Source organism: Sceloporus undulatus, chromosome 9 (genome assembly GCF_019175285.1).
Source record: "Sceloporus undulatus isolate JIND9_A2432 ecotype Alabama chromosome 9, SceUnd_v1.1, whole genome shotgun sequence".
NCBI lineage: Eukaryota > Metazoa > Chordata > Lepidosauria > Squamata > Phrynosomatidae > Sceloporus > Sceloporus undulatus.
In genome coordinates, this window is record NC_056530.1 from 20,402,337 (window position 1) to 20,428,043 (window position 25,707).

General features: G+C 47.2%; 2 protein-coding genes across 2 annotated transcripts; one reads left to right on the forward strand and one right to left on the reverse strand.

The window, feature by feature from the left end:
• Positions 1-4,446: 4,446 nt before the first annotated feature.
• Positions 4,447-11,396, reverse strand: LOC121916021 (protein phosphatase 1 regulatory subunit 14A-like). The gene is made up of 4 exons (XM_042440721.1): positions 11,113-11,396; positions 7,187-7,267; positions 6,021-6,053; positions 4,447-4,901 (listed from the first exon to the last, which is right to left on the reverse strand). The coding sequence occupies exons 1-4, from the start codon at positions 11,338-11,340 to the stop codon at positions 4,797-4,799; spliced, it is 447 nt and encodes a 148-aa protein (XP_042296655.1). The 5' UTR covers positions 11,341-11,396; the 3' UTR covers positions 4,447-4,796.
• A 3,031-nt stretch (positions 11,397-14,427) lies between these two features.
• On the forward strand, positions 14,428-25,149 carry SPINT2 (serine peptidase inhibitor, Kunitz type 2). Its single transcript, XM_042440720.1, has 7 exons — positions 14,428-14,599; positions 20,078-20,242; positions 21,492-21,557; positions 22,524-22,580; positions 22,740-22,910; positions 23,276-23,350; positions 23,805-25,149. The coding sequence occupies exons 1-7, from the start codon at positions 14,512-14,514 to the stop codon at positions 23,969-23,971; spliced, it is 789 nt and encodes a 262-aa protein (XP_042296654.1). The 5' UTR covers positions 14,428-14,511; the 3' UTR covers positions 23,972-25,149.
• The last annotated feature ends 558 nt before the right edge of the window (positions 25,150-25,707 follow it).

Genomic DNA, 25,707 nt, shown 5'->3' on the forward strand with positions numbered 1-25,707 from the left:
AGTGTGGGTCCCTCCCACATCCCCTGCATGGATGGACTATGCTGGAGGGACTCAGAGAGAGAACCCCCATGCATAGACTCACTCCATCTATCTTGTGCCTGTTCCCAAATAAGGGAATGAGCCAGGTTCCCATGGGAGACATCTGCTGGGTGCAGTCAGAGCCAGGGCAGCAGTGGAGGGAGGACAAGAAAGCTGGATTGCCTATTAAAAAGGCACAAACCAAACAGGAGGGGCAGCTGGCTTGGGCCCCATATCTGACACAAAGGGGGAGGGGGCAGAGGAGAAGTAGACTTTCCATTGCTACCAACATTGCACAGTTGCAAACCAGGACGCGTGCGGCCAAGCAACATCAGTGTGTGGTCATTAGATGGCAAAGGTTATTAATGAGGAAGACTGCACGCACATACACAAGGCGGGAGAGTCTGCAGCAATGTGCTTTGGCCTTAGCTTTTTGGGAAAGGCAAGATTCAGCCTCCACTCCGCTCCACTCCACTCCTCCCTGCTTTGCGAATGGAGTGCAAATTGTTTTTCCACTCTGACTGCTGCAGTTGAAGCAAGCTGAGGACAAAGGGGGAAAGTGGGAAGGAGCAACTGGGATGTTTTCAAAGCAGCTGGGAAAAAATGGGAAAGAGGATTGATCGGGGCAGTTGGCAGGCATGGAGCAGTTCTCTGGATCCCCTCCTGGAATCCATGGGGTGGAGGTTTGCAGCCTCTTCCATAAATGAGAGGTAAAGTGCATCAGCCATCTGCAAGGCCCAGTAACTTTGGTGGCGCTGGGGATGAGGGCATTGCCTCCTATAATTCCCCACAAAAGAAATTACCCTTCAACTCTCCAGAGTTTATCCCACTAGTGAGATCCTATGGGAAAAAGAGATTTAAAGGAGAGTTAAATTGAAGAAAACCTGAAAATGCCCAAAATTTATCACACACCGTTAACATGGAAAAAACGTGAAGTTAAACCGAAGTTGAACCGGAGAAAAACGGCCGCTTTTAACTTTCAGGAAATTCCGAAAGTACAAAGGTGGTGTTTTTCTCCGGTTTAACTTCGGTTTATTTAACGTCACATTAATTAACTTCACATTATATCTAGCAGCAATTTGGTGTGGTAAACGTCCTGAATTTGCGGGTTCTGTTTACATTCAAATTTAATTTACGATAGTGGACAGCTGCTGCAAGTGGCTTCAGGTGTGACTACCTCCGTGGGACTTTTTTGATTTGGAGTTACAGAGGTTGGAGCTGCTAAGTCGACTTTGCAATCTAAGAACTTTCTTTGTTGTTAACAGACCAGTTAAATAAGAGACTTAAATTTACTAGACAAAAATTCTTTTACTCAGCAAATAAACCAAGGAAATTCCTCGCCTATAAATTAAGAAGTGAGCAGTGGAAAAGGTCAATTCTGAAGATAAAATATAACGATACAGTATATTATAAACAGAAAGAGATTGAAAAAGCATCCGTTAAATATTATGCAAAGCTATTTAGGCAAGATTGGATACCTGCAGATTTAATCAACCAATATTTAGATTTTAAAAATCCACAACAAGCTGAAACCATTATTAAAGAATTTACTGCTCAGGAAATCCAAAATGTTATTATGGAAACTAAGCTTGGGAAAGCTGTGGGTCCGGACGGATCCCCGGCTGAATATGATAGAGCTTTTTCTGAAGAACTGTTGAATCCTCTTGGGTCAGTTCTGAATAATGTTGTGAATGGGAAAACACCTAACTCTTGGTGGGAATGTAACCCAGCTTTAATTCCCAAAAGTGAAGATGACACCCTTGAGCCAAAAAAAACTATCGCCCCATTGCTTTGCTTAACCTTGATTATAAAATATTTGCAGCTGCCTTAGCGAAGAGACTCAAACCCATCATTCATGAACGAACATATCAGCCCTGATTGATCTGGCTTTCTGCCTGGTCGAAGTCTAAAAAATAATGTTGGCCATATGTTAAATTTAATTGAGCTTCATGAGAAACGCTGTGATACTCGACTGGCTTTGATATTTATAGATTTTGAGAAAGCGTTTGACAGGGTTAACTGGAATTTTTTGAAATTATATGATGGAGTAGAAATGGACAAACTAACACAGGCATTAAGGAATGATACAAAAAGTAAATCAACAGAAGACTGGAAGGAAGTTATTGGATTCTTAAAAGAAAATTGGGGAGAGACACACACAGCAAATAGAAGAGTGAATGACGTTGTGTCTCACTCTGCAATGCCTGAAATTTGGGGATGCAGTTTTCTTAATGTGTCCTTCTCCACTTGCCTCCATCATAGCTACACTCCTGGGTCTGACAGTGGCTGGTACAGGTTAGCCTGGTCAACAGAGACCCATTGATGGAGAAGAAAGACAATGCAAGGGAGGGGAATGCGGTGAAGATGAATGAATGGCTCAGTGTGTGTGTCCCTGGAGGCAGCAGGCATTACAGCTAAGATGGCTGGAAAGTAGCCACAAATGGCTAGCAACTCTCAGCCTTCGCATCCATACCCTACTCAGAGCATTACCTCCAGCTCGGTACTGGAATGTCCAGAAGGGATTAAATCTCATTTTTGGGAAAGGAACAGTTCTGATATTTTAAGGTAAAGGGAGGACTGGAATCTAGCAGCACCTTTGAACTGGTTGATCTTAGCACGTCTCTTTGTGGACTGTAATCCTATTCAGATGCCCTCAGTAAAATAAATCAGTCTGAAAAGATGCCGCTGCATTCCTTCCCTCTCTTTCCATTTGATGCTGAAACAGCACAGCTCTATCTCTTTCAAAAAAGGGTTTTTACAAAAACAACAAACATTCCGGTCATTACACTTGGTATTTCAATGGTGACAGAATTGGGGGTGGCAGGTGAAAGAACGCAAACAGTTTGGTTCCCATGGCCTGGCGGGGCCTAAATGAATAAGCCAGACCATAAAAGGCTCTCCTTCCTCCCTTTGCGGCCGCTGATGCTGATGGGGGTTGCCAGAGCAGCTGCTGATAGCAAGAAGCCTGCTTGGATGGGCTTAAAGCCCAAGAAAACCCAGGACCCCACGCAATCTCTTGAGGATCCTGACACTGTGCAGATGTGCCAGTCCTGTTGGCCAGGGGCAGGGCCACTATGGATACCCAAGGAATGCACACCAGAAGGCCTTTCAAGCCACAGCCACCCCTGTGATAACTATTAAAAGGGTTGTTTGCACCCGCGCTCCTTGGAGTTTTTCCCCAGCATGGAAGATCCACACTAAAGTCAAGAGCACTTCTGTCTTCCAGCCATTTTAAAGACGGTGAAGGAGCTTGCCCTTCCTTGTGTTCAAATACATCCCAACGGATGCTGCCTCCCTCCCTTTCCAGAGGGCAAAGATGAAGCCACTTGTATGCAGCTGCTGTTTATCCTCCGATGTAAACAAGCACTGCAGGGAGGGGCTCTTCCAAAACCCACTGGTTGACCAGTCCACCACCCACATGCCATTACGGTCCATCGCTGAGTGGAAGGGCAATCTAAAAAAGACAGAACTCAAAAGATAGTATATAGAATCAGTATGTAGAGAGATCTTGTGGCACCTTTGAGACTATGGCCTGTTACAGACTGCCAAAATAAAGCTGCTTTGGGTCTCTTTGGAGGTATGCTATTTAAACGATGCATGGGTCCTAAGAGTCCGGAGGTTGCGCCAAAGCCACACTCCATTCCTAAGCACTGGAGTGCAGCTTTGGTGCAGCTTCCGGATTCTTAGGATGCATGCATCATTTAAACAGCATACCTCCAAAGAGACCAGAAGCAGCTTTATTTTGGCAGTCTGTAACAGGCCTAACTGAAAGAAGTTGGCAGCATGAGCCTTCCTAGACTTAAGTCTAAGAAACCTCATGCTGCCAACATTTTTCTTGCAGTTAGTCTCAAAGGTGCTACAAGATCTCTCTAGATACTGGAAAAGGCAGGGCAACCAGCCACCCTCCTTTTCCGGGACATGTCATATGTTTCAGCCTTCTGTCCTGGAGGAATTCCAAAATGTCGTTCATTTTGAACATGACTTAAGCAGCATATTAGCGTTTTTAGTTTTGGTTTTGTAATATCCAATGTTTTTCTTGAACGCCTTATATTTTATGGTGCCTTGTCCTCCATTGCGGTTAAGACATCTGGTCACCCTGGGGAAAGAACTCCCCCAGTGTTTACACTGTTATGGCTGCACCCAAGCTGGGCTTTCAACTGGCGTTTCCCCAGGGGCTTGTTTCTAGCAAAAGCGCGGAAAATGATGGGCTATTCAACCAGGCAGGACTGGCGGTCAAACACAGAAACTGCCTTCTTGGGGCTGGGACAGCAGACATCCAGCTTTCTTTGCCTCTGTCATGGCAGAGGCAACCTTGGCAACTGAGCTGGATCTGAGCTTTGCCCAGGAGCCACATGCAGCCAAGTGGCAGGTATCTCTTTCCAACATTCATGCTTCTGTGCAACAACAGCAGCTCTGAGCCACGAGCAATAAAGACAAAGCACTTTATTACACAGGAGAAACCCAAAGCAGAGGATACAGTTCACTATACAGATTTATACAATGTGGCAGGAGGTAATTATCTGAAAATGTTGCTGCAGCAGAAAAGGACCCTGCGATGCAGCTGCCCTGGCAAACGTCTGTACATCTCAGCTCTGCTGGCGATTTGGCATCTGAGACAATGACAACACCATCATCCTCAGTGGCAGCATTATCACAGCCAGGCACGGCCCCAGCGAGGAAGCCATCCTGGCAGTGTTTGTGGGGACTAATGAGAAGTCCCTCCCTGATCGTGATCAGGGCCTTGCCTTGCCCATCAACCTCACACCTGCTCCTGGATTTCAGTGCCTGGCTCCACATCCCCCCTGGCTGCTGGGGCTTGTTCGTCGGAGGACATGCTCTGTTCGAAGGCCTCGCAGCTTCCCTAGAAGTTCTTGGATGAACTCCTGCAGGAGAAAAGCAGTAAGGACGGAGGATGAGTTATGACTTCCTAGTTTCCATGGTGAGGATAATGCCAACAGTCTGGGCAACTACCAGGCAATCCAGTTTGGGGTTGGTTCAAAATGTGGATTCCTCATGGAGCAAACTCACTGTCCCTATAAGTGCCCCATTCCCAACCATCATCAACATCCCCTTCTGAAAGCAGCCAGGCCCATCCTAAGCATCATTGGCAGGGCTGTTGCTCTGTGCTTCCAGCTAGCCAAAGGATTCTCTGGTCAGATGCTGGCAAGATAGAATGGGGTGGGATGGAAGAAACCTTGACTAGGATTCTGTTAGTGACACACGCATATGTTTCTTTTTTGGACAGAATATCAGGTGCCATTCTATAGCCTGTTGCATATATTCCACATTACCTATTACCACAATTGTCAAGCCAGGAGGAGCTGCCACTTACCAGTAATGAGAAAAAGACAGCAAGGAGGGAATTCAACCAATATCGCTCTAGGTGGAAAGTTAAAAAGGTGCACTCCATCTGTGAACTCATTCTCATTTCCTTCCCCATTGAGTTGAGGTTTCTCAGTGTTTGAATTGCCTCCCTGCTCTCTCTCTCCTCTCCAAATCAGTGACCCTCATGGGTCCAGATAGTTTGACTGGTGTATGTAGAAGGAGTGTGAAGAGCTAGAAGATAACCCTTTGCACCCCAAATTAAAAGAAAAGAGAGAGATGAGGAGAGCAGAAATGGAACGGTGCAGTTGGACTACTTGATGTAGACTCCTGGCCAGTGACAACAGAACCATAAGCGAGAACTGGGATTTTCTGGACAGACCAGGTGGCAATGGGACTCAGGAATCCTCCTTGGGGAGTTTGAGCACCCAGCCCAGAGAGGAGAGCATTACAAAGTCAGTGTTACTTCAAGGAATGTGGGGAGATCTGCACAGAACAGCAGTTTCCCACCTCTCCCCCCCATCCCCAGTGCAGTTTTTTCACAACTGTCAGACAGCTACTTTTCAGAAGTTAGCACTAGTCCTAGGCCTTGCAGTTAAGATGTCCCCTTCTGCCTTGCTTCCCATGGGTCCAGGGAAATGCCTGGAAGTTACTAGTGCTCAAGGATTAAAGGCACCTACCTCTGTGTTCTTGTGGCATGATTCCAAGATACCCTGAAAAAGGAAAAGAGTAAAAAATGGGGAACAGCAGAGCCAGCCTCGAACACTGTGCAGCAAAGAGTAGCACTCAACTAACCCTCCCAACCCAAAGTGCATAGTACCCAAGGCCAGTGAAGTCCTCTGGAAAGCCTCTCCACATGGAAGCAAAAGTACACTTGTAATAAATGAACAATTCGTTGCTCTTTCATGACACTCCAGATCAATTGCTGCCCTCCACCTTTTAATAGAACAAGCTGAATTCTATTGGCTGCCTTACATTTTGTCCATCAAGTTGGGAGTGGTCCTTTTCCAGTTTGGCCTCTGGCATGGTCCCCAGTTTTACGATGGTATCATGCAAACCCCCTGAAAAAAGTGCCTCTCTAACACCCCAGCATCACCTCTCTTCCCCCTTTGATCCTTGGCGTGTTTTGGAAAACTGGAGGATGGCTGGGCTTCCTTGAGTTTTCCAATTTGTACTGAGAGCCAAGTGGAGTAACTCAGGAGTACGCCAATTCATTTCATTTTCATTATTTGTTGCCATGTCCCATCTTTATCATGTGCCAAGATTTATTTAGAGGTTTATCATTGTCTCCATCTTAGGCTGAGAGCATGACTTGGCCAAGGCCATCCAGTGGGTTTCAAAGACTGACTAGGGCTTTAAGCCCTGAGCTCTCTTGAGTTGTACAATACTCAAACTACTACAGTCAGTTGGCTCCACTTCAATTATGTTTGTCTGTTAATACCCAAGTGTATCTTTAGGCACTGTTCCTTTTACCTGGAATAATCCACTATTAGATTATTCCAGGCAAGTGTTGGTTCTTCTATACTCAAGCCCAATTCCTTGGTTCACATAAAGAGAATTACAAGTATTGGAACACTGCTGGCCTATTCCCACTGCTGGGCCCAGAATTTTCTGCATGCATTCATGCCCTCTCCTTTTCTTCATGCTCCAAGCACTTACTCATTTTAATGTTGCTTCTAATCACCGCCAGATGATTTAATCATGCCATATGGCTACAGAGACAATACCTGCACCAATAGCTCATGCCTTGCCCTTTAATTTTTGTTTCCTCTGTCTTATCTTGGGCTGACAGGCTCATGCATTTGGGATCCCTGCCTCTAAATTTGAATCCAAAGCATCTACCAACCTGTAGTTTCTTTGCCCTCTCACTGTCTGTGGCCATCTCCAGGAGAGCATCGATGTTCACCTCATCAGGCATCTCTGCCTCCTGCAACAAGAGCAAAAGGGTCTTTGGAACCAGGTTGTAACACAGGTCTTCCCCTAGAGCCAGTCCCTTAGAATCAGCAAATTAACCACAGCTGACTTGTATCCATTTGTGCATTTCAAACCCCTCTTAAGGCGATACTGCCTGTTCCCAATTTGGAGATCGTAAAATGAACTCGAGGAAAAGCAGAGCCTGGGGCTGTCAAAGGTCAGCCTCCCACCCACAGGTTTGTTTGGGGAGTGGGGGAGTTTCAACCAGCACAAACACACACACATTTTCTCTCTGATCAGCATCTGAAAGATATAGGTGACAGCTGTAACTTCTCCTTCCCTCCTTCCGAGTTCCAGATGGGAGTGATCCAGGACCAGCTGCTGCTCTCTTACCCAACAAATCTACTCCCAGGGAGAGTGGGAGGAAAGCCATGTTCCTTGCTTTGCAAACTCTGAGCCAATGCATGAGGCCTTGCACAGGGGAAAAGGAGGCACATGCCGCATCAGAAGATCTGCTTTTACATGTGCCATTGCACTCAACCATGGCCTCGCTAATGTGTGCGAGTGGGCAAACACAGCACCCCCATCATTGCTTGTGACATAGGTCTGGGTACAAGGGAGCCACCCAGCCTGGAGCCTGGCGATAGAACTGGCCAGCCAGCCAAGTCAGACTCCCTGGGGATGAGAAAAGGCAGTCAGACTGGAAACTCTCTCCTTTCATGGAAAATTTGGAAAGAAGCCCTGCAGAGACCAGATTCTCTCCATCTGTCCCTTCTCCACCCCCCTTGCAAAAATCTTCCCTGGGTAGGAAGATAAAACTTTGGAGGTTGCCATAAAGTCAAATGGTGGACAGCAGTTACTTCCCCATTAACTGTTTCTCTGCAATTTGCCTAGTGATAATACATGCACATTTCTACAATCCACACAAGGAGAAGCAACTAACCATTTGTCACCTCCACAGATCAAGACCTTCACAGCTAAGCAGTCACAAAGAGACAGAAGATTATGGGGAGGACAATGACAGGCAGGGCCTTATCAGGGGCCATCCCCCACTTGTGATAAAACATGCTTCTTTCCTTTTCACTTTGGAAAAGAATTTACAACCAGGGGCCCAGGCATCATTAGAGGCTCATTTTATAACCCTCGCTTTGCTTCGTCACAAGTACAAGTGTGACGTTGGGGCAGCAGGAACAAATTCCACCCTTTATTCTTGTAGCCATAAAGGTGTTCAAGTAAATGTAAAACGTGGAACAAGGTTGGGACACTGTTTTTGTTGGTACAGTCGGCTCCCCTTATCCATGGATTTTTTTAATCCACAGATCCAAGCATCCATGGCTTGAAAATGTTTTTTAAAAAGTATAAATTCCAAACAGCAAACTTTGATTTTCCCTTTTATACGAAGGATACCATTTTACAGTGCTGCTGTATTTAATGGGACTTGAGCATCCATGGATTTTGTTATCCACAGGGGCCCCTGGAACCAAACCCCAGCGGATAACAAGGGCCCACTGTACATTTAAAAGAATTAGGCATTAAAGCATGGTTACAAAGCAATGAACGATGAGGCAGCAGGGAGCTGGAGAGAAATAGTTACTATACTTCACAAGCAGGAGACTAAATTTTGCTGTTAGTCTCAACTAGAGTAGGGCTATCAATGTGTTAACTAACCATTCAATAACTGGTTATGGGTTTATTCTAGCTGCAGTTAAAAAACAGGGATTGGGAGTTCTAGGCTATCACTTTTAGAGTCTAAAATTACCAAACCGCGCCTGTAAGAAATGGTCCATCATCCACATACAAGCAGTCCCACCACAGTCCTGTGCGGCATGGCATGCTGATGGTAAACAGGAGGTAAGCTGCCCCATAACTACTAGTGTAACAACAATTCTCTATAGCAACAATGGAGAGCCCAGAAGCGTTGGCAGCTGCAGTCTAACAGTTTTCACCTACAGTGCTATATAAACAAAGCATAATAACAATACCAGGAACAAGTCATCTTCTATCCCATCTCTAAATACTTTGGCTGGCACATAAGTGCTGAAGGTATCAATTTGCAACTCTAGTTATTATGGAAACCACAGATTCAGACAGAAGAGGAGAACCCAAGAAGTGGAGGTGGCAGATGTTAGGAACCCTGTTCATCCAAAACTCCTGGAGCTTTGACCCCAGAAGCCCTGGTTCCAGTACACTAGCCTTCACAAATCAGACAAGTCTATTCAACTGCTTCCATTGATCATGGATACTAGACTCAGCGAGATGTAGAGGATGCTGAATTACACCAAGTGGAGAGAAGCCCAAGAGGAAGGCAGATAGGTTGGGCAAAGATAAGCCCCTATGAATGGAGACCCACAGAATACAGGCCTGGAGTGCAAGATCCACCACAAATGCAGAGTTCCAGCAGTGCTTCTAAAAGGCTATCTGTTGTATGGGATTGGCAAATGTTGTTGTTGTTGTTATTATTATTATATACAAATCTGAAAAGCAAGCAAGCATAAAAGTCCAGGACTGCTTCCAGCTGGACCAGGCCACAACCTGCTCATGACAGCAAGGCCAAAAACATCAAGTAGAGATGGACTCCAGTTCTGATAGTGCTTAAACAGCGAGGGGCAAAAGCAGGCATGATGGGACTTGCGATCATCCGATCATATCAGGTTCCCAAGCGATCCAGAGTGCATTTTGGGAGCCAGAAGAATGCATCTCCCCCATTATCCCCTTGCTCCCCACCGCTCTTTTTAAAGGCCAAAGTGGGCCTTTCTATCTAGACAGAGCATCCCTCTCCCCACACAGCAGATGCGCCTCCCCATCAGGGCAGATGGCAGCCCCAGAGCCTCCTGCTCCCTTGGGTCTGGGTCTGGGTCTGCAGCTGGGGCAGAAGGCTGGGGGCAGATTAAGAGGAGCCTTAAAAGGATTAATTAACCCCATGCCTGCTGAAAGGAAAAGCAGAAGACGAGTCCAGACTCAGAGGTCAGTGCTTGACACTGCCACAGGATGCATCTACACTGTAGAAGCAATGCAGCGTGACATCGCTTTACCTGCCATGTCTCCATCCTACAGACTCCAGGGCTTTGCAGTTTGGTGAAGCACCAACCCTCTTTGGTAGAGAAAGGGAAAGACCTTGTAAAACGACACAAACCAGGGTTCCATAGGATGGAGCTACAGCACTTAACGTAGTTTTAAACTGCATTATTTCGACAGTGTAGATGCACCCATAGAGACCCATAGTGAGACCCATTGGGACTCATAGTGAGACCCACAAAGACCCCATAGTGAAGGTCCTCTCTAGCAACTGAAACCAAACCAGATGGGTGAAACATCACTACATCATCATCATCATCATCATCATTATGGCAATGGCAAATCCTATCTGAAGACACTTGCCAAGAACATCCCTTAGGGTCGCCATAAAGTTGGAAACAATTTGACGGCACGCAACAACAACAACAGCACCCCTCTTTGGCAAAGAAGGCCTTGCAAAACTACAGATCCCAGGGTTCCATAGGATTCCATAGGATGGAGCGAAAGCACTTAAAAGTGGGGTCAAACTGCATCATTTCAACAGTGTAGAGACACCCCCCCCCCGAAGAACCACTATCTTTGGAGGGTCGAAGGAGCCCTTCCTCGGGGCACCAGCTAGAAGAAGAATGGACAATCCCATTGCAAAGGCTTGCGCCCTCCCAGGCTGACCGCAAAGGAAGAGAAGGCACCGCCAAATGGAGGACACCCATTTGGTCACCCTGCCAAGGAACCCGAGCCAGGACGCACCCTCCATCCTTCCCTTTCCCTAAATTGGAACCCAAAGCCTTTCCTCGACGGGGCGGACGGGGGTCTCCCGGGTCTCCCTCTTCCTCTCGGACCCACCTGTCCCCGGTAGAGCTCCTCCAAGCAGCCGTCGATCCACTTCTCGGTGTCGAGGCGCCTCTGGAGCTCGCGGCGGTCGTACTTGACGGTCACCCGGGCCTGGCGTCGCTGGAGTCCGGGGCTCGGGGTCCGCTCCGTCCGAGAGACCCCCGGGGAGAGCCCTGCTGCTGCGGAGGGACGCGCCGGAGAAGCCCGACCCAGGCGCCTTCCCACCCGGTTGGCTGCCATCCCTGGTCCTCTCTGCTAGACGGGGCGCCCGGCGGGGAAGGGGGCTTTATAGCAGCCCAGGAGGAGGAGCTGGGGCTGGGATCCTCCCTCTTCCTTCTTCCCGCTTCCCTGGAGCATCCCGGGGTCCGGTAAGAGGAGGACCTTCAGTGCCATCTGCCGGACGCCCCCTCCAGCAAAGCAAAGCCAAGCCAAGCCAAGACACTCCGGCGCCATCTAGTGGCAGAGACATGCAGTGCACGCTCTGGCTACTAGAAGCATATAAGCATAGAGTTGGAAGAGACCACAAGAAGGGCCACCCAGTCCAACCCCTTTCTGCCATGCAGGAACTCTCAATCAAAGCATGCCCAGATGACTGGGCACAACAAGAGAGACCTCAGGGTCATAGAATCACTAATGGAGTGCAAATTATTTTTCCACCTTTGGACGAGACATCAAGGGTCATCCAGACCAGTCCAACCCCATCCTACCATGCAGGAACTCTCAATCAAAGCATCCCCGTTGACAGATGCCCATCCAGCCTCTGTTTAAAGGCCTCCAAGGAAGGAGACTCCACCACTGTTCCACTGTCAAACAAATCTTACTGTCAAGAAGTTCTTCCTAATGTTGAGCTGGAATCTCTTTTCCTGTCGCTTGCATCCGTTGCTCTATTGAGAGCCCTGTTTAAGTATTTGAAGGGATGTCATATTGAGGAGGGAGCAAGCTTGTTTTCTGCTGCTCCAGAGAACAGAACCCAGAGCAATGGATGCAAGCTCCAGGAAAAGAGATTCCAGCTCAACATTAGGAGGAACCTCCTGACAGTAAGGGCTGTTCGACAGTGGAACTAACTCCCTCGGAGTGTAGCGGAGTCTCCTTCCTTAGAGGTCTTCAAACAAAGGCTGGATGGCCATCTGTCATTGGGGATGCTTTGATTGAGAGTTCCTGCATGGCAGATGATTGGACTAGACAGGGACATAGCTAGGATCTTAGGAAAGGGGGGGGGGGGGCAGACTAAGAGCCCCCATTATAAAGGGGGTTGGGTGGAGCGGGGCAGCAGCACACACCATTCATTTTTCTAAAGGAAGGGGGGGGCCCAGCCCCCAAGCCCCCCCCCTTGGCTATGTCCCTGGACTAGATGGTCCTTATGGTCTCTTCCAACTCTATGATTCTATGTTTTCACCTTAGGAGAAGCGGATCTCTCTTCCTTCCTCTCTGTCCACAGAAGCAGGTGCTACAAGATTCTTTGGAGCTTTTCCTGGAACAGATGAGCAAGGCCTTTGCTCTCAAAAAGGCTGAAAGGTTGCCGCTGGGAGGCAAAGGAGTGCTCCTGCTGCCTGGAGGAAAGGAGCAGAGGTCATTTCTTGACCCCATGACCTCCCTTGGATGGGGAAGAAAATGGCCATTTTCTCCTCCTTGGATGAGAAAGGATGTTGTGGTGCCTGGAGACAGACATCCTGCTGCGGGCAATAAATCCTCAACAACTGTCAGATTTCTTTCTTCTCATTTTTGGCTCACAGCCGTTTCCTCTTTCCTTTGCTTTCTCTTCCCATTTCTTTTCTCGCCGCAACGCAACCTTGGATTTGGCACGACCACAGACAACATTTTGTCTGTTTTATTTTGCGCAGTGTTTGTGTGAACAAACATCTCACTGGATGAATGACATTAACCAATCTTCTGTCTCCAAACAGATTTAACTTGAAGCCAAAGGCTCTCATGGCGGGCATCTGTACTTTTTGGCAGGTTCTGGCCCCATTTTCTTTTCATTTGAATTTAAGAGAAGTTCTTCCCATTCGATAAACATGTTTGTTTTCTGCCATATTTGGAAGATATAATTCCGGCTCTAAAGTAAATTCAATTTGAAATATCTTTTGTATTACCAGCCCAGCTGGGAGGGAAGAAAGGGGAGATGTGGGCTTTGCTTTGGGGGTAAATGGAGGGAGCCTTGGCTATAGGGCCAGAATACTTTCATTGCCCCCCCCCTTGATCTGACTCACAAGTCCCTTCGAACATGTCTGCAACCGAAGCAAAACAAGCAGCTGGGAAGGAAGGAAGGAAGGAAGGAAGGAAGGAAGGAAGGAAGGGAAAGAAGTCACACTTCCTCCGCTGGTTCTTCTTGTTCCAGAAAACGTGATGCGCCAGGAAGGCTGGATTCCCTCCAGGAGTTGCTCCTTCCAAGAAGGGGATTTGGGGGATCGGGAGCCTGACTTTCCAGCCTCTTCAACCAAAAATCCACCAGAGTGGCCCCATAGAGACAGCCAAAATAAAGCTGCTTTGGGCCACTTTGGAGGTATGCTGTTTAAATGATGCAAAGGCGCAGCTTCCAGACTCTTAGGCCGCATGCATCATTTAAACAGCATACCTCCAAAGTGGCCCAAAGCAGCTTTATTTTGACTGTCTCTATGGGGCCAGTGATACCTTTATTGGCCAACCAAAATGCACAATATACTTATTGCAAGCTTTCGAAGCTCCACTGGCTTCTTCTTCCTCAGTCAAGATGTTACAAACCCAACAGGAGCAAAATCAGAGATGTTAGGAAGATGCCTGCATTTTGTTTTCTCTGTCCTTAGTTAAGATGGTACTGTATATTGAGAAGGGTATATTTTGGGAGGCTGGCCCCTCTTCCTCTGGCCGTGCAGCAATTGGGCAAAGTCCAGGGAATTTGAAGTCTGCTGCATGGCCAGAGCAGGAGGGGCCAGAACGGTCTATTTCTGCAATGCAGAGGAGGCTAAAGTGGTGTCAAACCGGTTTATGTCTGCAGTGTGGATGAGGCTAAAATGATGCCAAACCAGGTTATTTCTGCAGTGCGGACAAGGCTAAAGGTGTGTCAAATCAGATTAATTCTGCAGTGCAGATGAAGCTAAAGTGGTGTCAAACCAAATTACTTCTGCAGTGCCTTTGAGGTTAAAGTGGTGTTAAACCGGAATTAATTCTGCAGTGTAGATGAGTCTAAAGTGTCATCCAACACGCGCATGCGCACTCCGTCCCCTCTGCCCCACCTCGACGGTATGCAAACGAGGTGGGCGTGTCCCCCCCTCGACCCTCCCTGACAGGTGCGGCGGAGGCGGGGGGCGTGGCTGACTCTCATTGTGACGTCGTGGGTTCCCATTGGGCTCTGGGAGCGGAGGGGCGTGGCTCACCTGAGGGGGGTCCGGCGGCCGCGGCCCCTGCTCTCCCAGAACGCTTTGGGCAGCAGCCATGGAGCAGTCAAAGGAAGGGACCCATGCGGCGCTGGCAGGAGCGCTGCTGCTGTTGTTGCTGTGCTCCGGGGCTGAGTCTCGGCCAGGTGAGAAGAAGCAGAGGCCCAGCGCGAGATGGAGAGCCGTTGGACCTTTCCATTTCCATTCCCTTTCCTTCGAGGCTCCCCCCCCCGCTTTGTTCTTGGACTGCGCCAGTCCCAAGGCGTCTGCCAAGGAGTGGAAGCAACCATTGTGCAAATATGGGGGGGGTTCGTTGCGTATCTTTGGTTGCATCCATTCTGGAGAGATAACCCGGTTTGGCACCGCTTTCTCTGGCTCAAGGCTATGGAATTCTGGGAGTTGGAGTTTGTTGTGGGCCCAGAGCGGAGCAGAGCCCAGAATTCCATAGCCTTGAGCCAGAAAAGAGTTAGTGCTAAGTTTCCAACCCATGGCAACCTGAGGATGAACCTATCATAGGGTTTTCTTGGCAGGTTTCTTCAGATGGGTTTTACCATTGCTATCATCTGAGGTTGAGAGAGTGTGACTTGCCTAAAGTCAGCCATTGGGATTCGAACCCAGGTCTCCAGAGTCGTAGTCCAATGCTCAAACCACTATGCCACGTTGCCTTCTCAGACCTAAGATTTCCTGGGGGTTGGGCATGTGTGACTTTTCGTGGCCCGAGTGGGGATTCGAACCCAGGTCTCCAGGGTCATAGTCCAACGCTCAAACCACTACGCTACGTTGCCTTCTCAGACCTGGGTTTCCTGGGGCTGAGAGCGTGCCACTCGCCCAAGCTCACCTAGTGTGGATTTTCATGGCCAAGTGGGGATTCGAACCCTGGTCTGCATGGTCATAGTCTGGCGCTCAAAGCACTATGCCATGCTGGTCCATGGGACTTTCTCCTCCTTTGGAAGTATTTAAACAGAGGCTGGATGGCCATCTGTCGGGGATGCTTTGATTGTGAGTTCCTGCATGGCAGAAAGGGGTTGGACTGGAAGTCCCTTGGGGTCTCTTCCAAATCTATGGATCTGTGACCCACTGGCATATGGGTGGCACTATTCAGTTGTAGCCCCTTTGGGAAGGGATTCCTTTCCAGGTGCGTTGCCCCCATGAGAAGAAAAGTAGGGAGGTTTTGGAGAGAAGCACCCCTTCCCCAGTGTGCCCAGACACCCCACTTTGGCTGTACTGGTTTGGCCTGAGGTTCTCCTTAGACATGGAGGCATTTCTACTCCCTTTAAGAGTACAGTCAGACCTCCTTATCCATGGATTTTTTTATCCACGGATTCAAGCATCCACGACTTGAAAATACATTCCAAAAAGCAGATGTTGATTTTGTCATAAGGGACACCATTTTAGTGTGCCATTGTATTTAATGGGACTTGAGCACCCACGAATTTTGGTATCCACAGGGGACCTGGAGCCAAACCCCAATGGATACCAAGGGCCTACTGTATGTGGTGTCCTTCAGGGCTTCTGAAAGCTGTGTGCCAACCAGGATGCCAGCTTGGACTAGATTTGGAAGGTCAGGCAGACAGAAAGCAGCTCATCCTAATATACTTTGTTGTGTGAAGTCGAAGGCTTTCATGGCTGGCATCCATAGTTTTTTGTGGGTTTTTTGGGCTATGTGGCCATGTTCTAGAACAGTTTATTCCTGACGTTGCGCCAGCATCTGTGGCTATGGGCATCTTCAGAGAATCCTTTGTTGTACTTTTTCGGCAACATGATTCCAAGGTTTAGAAAAGGATTATTCCTGGATGCTTTACCAGGAAGAGCAGCTTTAAGCAGTGCCTGCTTTTGAGAGGCAGTTGCTGCCCGAAACATGGAAAGGAAGGAGGAAGTAGGGCATGTTTGTCTTTGGCTTAGAGGTGTGTGGGTGGGGAGAACCACAAGAAAAGGCCCATCTTGTGGAAGTGAAATCTGGGCTAGCAGAGGGATTGTTCCTGTTGAGAATGAGCAAAACCCTTTCAGGCCAACAGGTCCCATTGGCATGACATGGCAGCTTGAGGATGCCAGCTGGCATAACCCTTGCTATGGAGAACTGGCTGTTTTCAGGGAACCTTCCCTTACCTGGAAAAGAGTGCTGAGGATATCATGTGTTGTAGATTTCTTGAAATGAAATACATGGCTACTATACATGGATAGCCAGAAAGACAAACAAATGGGTCCTAGAACAGGTCAAGCCTGAAAGCTCCCCGGAAGCCAAGATGGTAAAGTTGAGGCTGTCGGACTTTGGTCACATCATGAGAAGGAACAACTCACTGGAAAAGACAATAATGCTAGGAAAGGTGGAGGGATGAAGAAAGAGAGGAAGACTGCATGCAAGATGGATGGATTCTATTAAGGTATAAATTTACAGGACCTAAGCAGAGGAAAATAGGGAGACTTGGAGACGTCTCATCCACAGGATCGCCATGAGTTGGGATCAACAACAACAGAAATGGCCAGTCTCCCCCTGATGTTCCAAGGTGTATCTGATGTAGAGACAGAGAAATCACATTTTGCTCATGGGGCGGAAGTGGCAGAGACTTGTCCCACACTAGAGCGCACCTGGCGGAGTGAGTCATGCTTACCTCTTTTTGTGAGTTGTGAGTGCAACAAGTCACAACCTTTTCTGGTTTGAGGAGGTGCTTGTGCAAACTCCCTGTAAAGGCTGCCCTCCTGCTGAACCGACAGTGGAGTGAAACCTGACTGGACTGGGTTGGGCAACCTGCCCCAAACTGGTTCAGCCTGTTTGTGATCCCCATGGCTACCTCTGGCTGAGTCAACAGGCAGCGGGGCTGGGAAGAGCTTTGGAGCATGCAGGAGGCCAAGGCCCAGACTTGAAGTCATTTTGTCGGAGTGTGACGCACTGCACACTAATGCTGCCACTCCTATCGCATCCTGCTTTGGGGGTGTCTACTTTCTTCCACATCCTTCCACCTTCCCCAAACTGGCAAAGGGACATAACTGACCTGTGCCCAGAACTTGCCCATGAGTTTTTTTTAAGCCCCAGCAAGCGCACTGACTTTCCCAGAGCCAGAGGAGCCTCCTTGTTCTCTGTACTTTGGATGTTTTCCTTCTGTGGAGCCTCCAAGGACAGGCTCCTGTTCTCCTAAGTGCCAATGTGGGTGCACCAGCACTGTAGAAATAGTGCATTTTGGGCACCACTTTAATTGCTGTAGGACCATCCTATGGAATCCAGAGATTTGTAGTTTCACAAGGTCTTTAACCTTCTCTGCGAAAGAGTGCTACTGCCTCACAAAACTACATATCCCAGGATTCTGTAGGCTGGAGCCATAGCAAAGTGATGTCAAACTGCATTGTTTCTACACTGGAGATGTACCCTGGGTCAAATGCCAATGTTAAGTTCACTTGGGCACTGTTGCTACAGGAAGCCACATGGAGGCATTGTGACTTTTGTGATCCTTCTGTAAAGCCCTTTGTTAGCTAGCTGCCTTCACAAAGCAACAACAGCCAGGCCACACCTTAAAAACTGGCAATGTGGGCTGGAGTCCAGCTCATCACAAAAGAGCCTGTGAAAGTGCTCTGACACAATGAATCTCTTGATCTGGACTGTGTTGTTTTTGCTGCAATAGACAAACATGACTACTTTTCCTCCCGAGTTGTATATTCATAATGTTGCAACCTTTTAGGGATGCCATAGATTTTATCTGATCAGAATGGGTGCAGGAAGAAGATGGTATCTGATTCATGCGCATGGTCTCAAAATGTACCTAGCTCAATGGAGTTGGGTTGTTGGGGGAATGGCACATGCAAAGCCACCTCAGCTGAGTTGGCAAAGGAATCACAGACAGGGTTGGGCCATGCCCCCCCAGCATTATTTGACCTGCAGAGTTGCACGGGGAATCATTTTGTGTTGTTGTGTACCTTCAAGTCTTTTCTGACGTATGGCAACCCTGTCACTGGGTTTTCGTGGCAAGTTTCTTCAGAGGGGGTTTGCCATTGCTGTCGCCATCCTCTGAGCCTGAGAAAGTGTGACTTGCTCAAGGTCATCCAGTGGGTTTTCGTGGCCAAGCTGGGATTTGGGTCTGTTCTCCAATCTCCAAATTATTCTAGGATTGTAGAGAGGGAGACAATAAAAACTGTTCATACCTGGAACTCTTCTGTTTGCTTTGTTTGCATTCCCTTGGTCACTTTGCTTGCCCTTTTTATTTGGATGTCTAAACTGTATTTATAAAAGTGCTCGATTCAAGTTTTAAGTTACTGAACGACTAAATATTTGAGAACTGAAGGAAATTTTTCCAGGCAGGGGACTCTCATTTGGGAATGTGGAATACTCTCATTTTGGTTCCAACCTTAATTTTACCTGTAAACAAATCCTAAGTCCCATACACTTCCAGGGGCATTGGGGCATCTTTCACTTTTATGGAATGAGAATTGTCCAAGTGACTGTACTCCTTTTGTCCTTCTCTGCTGCTCGAACAAAGTGTTTCTTCACGAAAATAACCAGGAAAGATTAGTGCTTGTTTTGGCAAGGAGATAAAAGATATATCTTTTTCTGTTGTGTTTGGTCCAGAACATTTCCAGAAGAGGCTTGTTTCAGTCTCAACTTCTAGCCCAGCCTCCAGCTTCCCTTTGACCTAGGTGAAAAGGCCTCGCCTTGCATTGCTATGCAGTCTGAAATGTTGTCACACCAGACTACTGCAAAACTTGCCACCTGGTTGTTGCAATCTGTGAATCCTCAACTGCATTGAGGACTGGGTGAATCTCTCAGTCTGCCAGAGCAAGCAAATAGGTTTCACTGATCTGGTGATAACTATGTGGGCAGAGCAAGAGTAAGCAGCCCCTTATTTTCCTGTGATCCTTTGGATGGATGGATGGGTTTGTAAACCCTACAGTTAATATTCATACTTACTGAATAGTTTTCTTCATTACCTTTATGGTGCAAGAAAAAGAAAAACCATTTGAAGGGATTTCCCCCAATTGTTAGGTCATTAGTTTTTTGTGGGTTTTTCAGGCTTTGTGGCCATGTTCTAGAAGAGTTTATTCCTGACGTTTCGCCAACATCTGTACCTGGCATCTTCGGAAAAATGTCAGGAATAAACTCTTCTAGAACATGGCCACATAGCCCGAAAAACCCACAAAAAACTATGGATGCCAGCCATCAAAGCCTTCGACTTCACATGTTAGGTCACTGTTGATGCAGTGTCCCTCCAAGTCATTTCTGACTTACGGTGGCCCTAAGGCAAACCTATCTCAGGGCTTTCCTGGCTAGATTTGTTCGGAGGGGATTTGCCTTTCCATTCTTTCCTCTGAGGCTGAGACAGTGTAACTTGCCTAAGTCATCCAGTCGGTTTCCATGAGCAGGGATTTGAACCCTTGTCTCCAGAGCCCTAGTCCAACACTCAAACCACTACACAATGCTGTCTGTCTGCAGCAACTGTAATCCCCCTTTCCCTTCAAGCATGTAACCCTTGAACAAATGATCAACCTGAAAAGTGGCCTCTAGTCCTACAGGGGCCTTGCACCTCCTTTCTTAGATGCTCCCACCTGGATCAGATGTTGCTAGTCCCCAACATCTACATGTAGATGTTCCGTTCTTGACTCCTTAACCTGCCTTTCATGGTCTCTTTGCTTACTTTCAGATAGTTGCCAGTTGCCCAAAGTGGTGGGCCGATGCCGGGCAGCGTTCCAGAGGTGGTGGTACAATGCCACCAGCCAGACGTGCCAGAAATTCATCTTTGGAGGCTGTAGAGGCAACCCCAACAACTTTTTATCCGAACAAGACTGCCTTCAGGAGTGTGCCACAGGTGAGAGGTTTGCTGGAGAGGAAATGGTGATGATGTGTCTTCTAGCAAACCTGAAATTCTGCCTTTTCTCAAGAACCTTTTCTCTGTGACCAAACAACATTTGCTTCTGCCCTTGGGTGCTTTATGTTCACACATTCTCGTGGTGATCCTTTGCATTATGATGACTGGTTCAGACTGCTTTGAGAGGGTCAGTCTTGACTTCTCCATGCTTCAGTTCTGCTTAACCTCTGAGGTCTGATAGCAGCTACATGGAGTACCTCCTCTCCATCCCCAAAAGCTAAACATGTAAAGGACTTGAGACAGAAATGAGCAGAGTCAAAAGCATTTATTTTCTCCATCTCACCTGCTGTGCTGTGTGCAGATGCTCACCTTTTATACCAATGGGCACTTGTAGTATTTGGAGGAGTTGCAAACGAAATGAAGAAACTGTTTCCTAATGATAAATCCCTTCATGCTTGTAGAATCTCTGGTTTATGTTTAACCACACGCCCATTTTAACTTCCTTGGCTGATTTACTTGTATCTGTTGAGAAAGAGACAAAGTTGAACTGGTTTTATTGCCCGGGGCCCTTTCACAATACACAATTACTGCACCGTTTAGTTATGCAATCCTGGGATTTGCAGTTTATGAAGTTAGGGAATTCTAATGTGTCATGAAACTACAACCCAGTTGTATTAAAACAAGCAATGAAGGACTTTTGCTGCTCCCAGTGGGCTCAAAGATGGCTCACAGAGTTCAGCATGGTTTGGCCTAAGAATGTGGAACTTGGATTTAGTTCATTTTTTGTGTGCTTGAATGAGTCATTTCAAAAGCTTTCTGGCTCCTGGGTGAAATAACAGATTTTTTTCTACAGTTCTTGTATTTCTGGCCCCTTTTGCAAAAATTTGCGCAATAACCTTGGATTTAGTACAAAACCCAACATTTTTGTACCCAAGACTGCACAGTTTGCTCAGGAATGCATTGTTTTGTGCACAAAAATGCTTGGTTTTTTGTGTAAAACCAAGCTTTCTGGATTAAAAGGGGATGTTTTTTTTAGTAGAAATTCATTTTTGACAAAAAGTACAAAATGCAAATAAATAAATAATCTTGCAATGGTAGTACTTTTTTGTACCTGGATGACCCAAGACACATCAAGGATGAGAAAATGTGCAGGTATTTTTGACATCCATTATCTAACCAGGCCTCTGGATGCATTTACCCTTGGAGGCTTTTGTCTATGTAAGCCTTACATGGTAACTTTGACTCTCAGGTGGAGAAGTGGAGGCACCAGTGACCCCCGGCTGGCCAACAGAAGAGACGATGTCCACCACTAAGGGTAAGACGTTTGTGGGGCAGAGGGAAAGGGATGGAGGATGATGAAGCTAGAAAAGGAAACGTTTTGAGTTACACATCCTAGAGGTTGAAGGCTGCCTTGCTTTGTGAGAATCTTGCTGCCAACAAGTGCAACCACTGCCACAATTGCTTTGTGATAACGTTCTATTACCTGGCTGTGTTTCAGAGAAAGACAAAGCCAAGCCCACAACCTTCTGTTAACTTGAGTGAAGCTGCTATTGCTATTAACCTGGAAGGGTTAATCGTGGCCTTGTTCACTGCAATGGCCAAGTTTCTCAAGAATACGTGGTAGATTTGATCTTAGACTCTGGCAGCGCATAGAGTATTACTTTTAGAAAGTGAACATGTTTGTGTTGTTTTTAAAGTTACCAATTACAGTGTTATGGAACTAATGGTGGGAATCCTCTTCTGTAGTCACATTTTGTAATGTTATGTACTGTATAGTTAGCTAGGTAGCAGCAGGGCTAAGAAACCTTGTGAACTGAACATTTTTATAACAAGACACCAGCAAGAGTGTCGCAGTGCACATTGGGCTCTACCAGAACACATTGGTACTCTGTAGCTGATATCCTGATGCACAGTGCAACCTGTGCACTTCAGTCCCATTGTGCACCGATCACTTCATTGGCTCACATTCTTTACTGGATACAGACGTTACAAAACGGTTCAATTCTAATTCCTGTAGACATAAGTCAGCTCACAAAGATGAAGTCCCCCAGCAAGATTCTGGACATTGAGTACTCATTTATTGTTACTTTAAAAGAAAAAAAGCCAGTGATTGTGTTACAAAAGGTATACCATTATAGCTTTGTTTTCCCCCAAACTTTGAAGATAACATTATCACATGTAGCGCCTTATTTCCAAGCCCTGGGCTTTCTGTATCAGAGGTGGAACTAACCATCTCTTTGCCAAAATGGGTTAGGACAGTTCTGTCTTTTCTCTCTTACAGCTACATCCAGGTCTGGTCACCGTTATGAGCCAGGAGATGACAGGGTTGGCTTCAAAGGTAACTTGTCCTGTCTTTTGCCGGGATTGGTAGCCAGCGGGCCATTGATGGAGTAGTGGGGATAGCTGAGCAAGGAGACAAGATTCGTATACTCTTTGGCAACTTTCCTTCTTGCAGCTAGGCATTAGCCAAATGTCTAATGACTTTCTCCTCTTTCAGAGTACTGTGCTGCACCCAGGACAGTTGGTCCCTGCCGTGCCGCCTTCCCACGGTGGTACTTTGACATTGAGACTCAAGCATGCAAGGCGTTCATTTATGGTGGCTGTGGTGGTAACAAGAACAACTACATCTCTGAGGATCACTGCCTGAGCCAGTGCAATGGAAAAGGAGGTAAGAGGAGGGAGATGCAAGGTGGGCTAGGCACATAGGATATCTGGATGCATAACTGGGGATGTTGTTCCTCAGGAAATCTATAAATACCTCTTTCCCCTTTATTCCACATATCTAAGGAGGATGTAGGTAGTTAACTGCTTTCACCCCTTCAAAGAGTGGGTCCATTATTATATTCACTCATCCATTTCATCAGAATTAGTTTTTGATTCTAGGGGGGTAGCCCTGCCCAGCTTCTTTTGCTTTAGCACTTGACCACATCACAGCACCCTGGGTACATTTGGGCACTTGCCCTCTCAACCTATTAGGGCAACCAAGACAACTCTGTCTTTTTACCCTTCATGAATTCTTCCTTCCATTTTTAGAGATCACTGATGAGTCACCTGATGCTCCCACCAACCATGTTAACCTCATAGACCCTCTGATTCACTCCACCAGAGGTAGGTGACTTCCAAAGCAAAAAGAGCTTGGGGAGGGGAGGGGGCTTGAGCTGATGAAGTGTTGGGGAAGACTATTATTCCATGTTCACTATCATAGTTCCATCCTATGGAATCCCGAAACTGACATGCAGCGGAAAGGGGGGGGGGGGGGGAGAAGATATTTAGAACGCTCAAAGAGCTCCAGTGCCTCACCAAACTACAAATCCCAGCATTCCATAGGATGGAGCAATGGCAGTGGAATAATAGTGCTATAATTCTGTACTGTGGATGAGTCCTTGGGTTTTAGCTGTGGCAAATTCTGAGCTGTGCAATTCTCATTCTCTAAACAAGAACAAAATAGTCCACCAAGAACTGTTGACCAAGAAACGAGGTGTTTTCCTCCTCTTGGGGAACAAACCCCACTGTTTGTGCCATCCTACCTCCCACTGATGCTTGAATTTGTATCCATCCACAGCTGTGATTCTGTTGGTGGTCCTGGCCATCATGTCTGCCATCCTGCTGGGATCCATGGTGGTCTTCTTTGTCAAGATCTGTCGGAGGAGCCAGGAGCTCTCCCTGGGGACAGTGTGGAGCACACTGGATGACAAGGAGTACCTGATGAGCAACGCCTACACACTCTGAGAGCACAGCCTGGCTGCTCTCTCTGTGAGGATGTGGCTGGGGCTCCAGCTGCCTGTAAATAATACAAAAAGCGGGGGGACCCTTCTCACCTTGACTCATCCCTCTGTAGATCCACCTTTGTAGGAACACTCTTGGATCATAAATATTTCCTGGGAAGGGCTCCTTCTCTCATGATGATGATGATGTTCATATCTGCCCAAGGGCTTGTTTGGAATTCAGCAGAGCTTTTGGTATGTCCTTCACCAAAGGCCTTGGAGTGCAGAAGTGAGGGAGGGTTCTGTTGTCCTCAGAGGTCCTTCACATCAATCCCCTGTGGTTGTTTGCCTCCCTTGTGGGAAGAAAGGACACACAGTGGGGCTACAACTGTAAAGCAGATGGGACTTAAGCATGTGCCAGAGCCACCTTCAACTCTTTCTGAAATGTGCTGCAGCCAGACTTGCAGTGAGGTGGGTCATAGCCTATGTAGACTATACCTTTCCTACCCTAAGAAGAAGAAAAAGCTATTGGTTTTCCCCAGTATTGTTCCCTCTCCATCTCCTGACTGCTTCCTGCCCCAGAAAAGGCCTGACTTGTTGGAGCTAAAAGTCTATGAGTTGACTGAGCTGTGGTTTCTTGAGATGTTGAGGCTTGGAGGGGAGAATAGGAAATTGTCCATTTACCTGTTATCCAGGTGACATGTTTATGCCCATCTCCCTAGCTATACCTCCTAGATGTTTTCTTGGGATCTGAAGCGAGTCTTAGACTGTGTCTCACTTGGAAAAACCAAATAGCAACCACATGCATTTCAGTTTTGGAGCTCTTATTGTGTTGCTGCAACTGCTTCAGTTGCTGGGGACTGCGAGGAGCTCTTCTGCCTCCGAGTCAGATCTCCAACAGCACAGTAACCTTTGCCTGGCAAGCCTCTGTCTCTCTGCACCACTGTGCCTGTCTTAAGTGATGCCTTCTTGCCTCCAAGGGAAAGAAGTTTGGATCTCCACCATATATCCCTTCCCTGGGGCAGCGGGCAGCAGAAGAGTTTCTGTGTCTGAGCAAGATACTATTTGTGTAGCGTTTAAGAATTTTTATACTTTTTAAAAAATTGAAACTTGATTGTGTTGACTCTCTTTGGGAATTGTTCTTTTAACTGCCTTTTTAAAAAACATTGGAAGGACTTTGAATAAAACAGAATAAAAATTAAACTTTTATTGTGATTTGAGTAGAGAGAGATAAGAGAAATGGGGCATGTGTAGCTGCAGAAGCGAGACATAAATGGAAATTAATATTAAATTAAAAAATACTGAGGATAGAGCTTATTTAAATATGAAAAAATACAAGAAAATACAAAAGAAAAGAGTTCTCTTTCAAGGGAAGCATGAAATACAGCCGCCATTTTCTTCTTTCCCGCCTCGCCTTTAAAAAGGCGCCTTTTATGTCTCTTCAGGTCATCATGCCTCAGTCTCGCCACAGGAGGGCGCACCGGAGCTCCTAGCTGTGAAAGGGACGGCCCTCCGAGTGCAGAGGCCCAGAGCGCCCTCACGGAGACGGTCTAGGAGGGAAGATCTCAGAGGGCCTGCCAAAGAGTGGGGAAGGCTAGAGCGTCGCCTTGGAGACGGTCTAGGAAAGCCATCTTAGAGGGCCGGCCCTCCGAGAGCGCATGGCTAGAGCGTCAGCATGGCGACGTTCTAGGAGATTATCTCAGAGGGCCTACCACAGAGTCAGGGAAAGGCTAGAGCGTCACAGGGATACGCTCTAGGAAA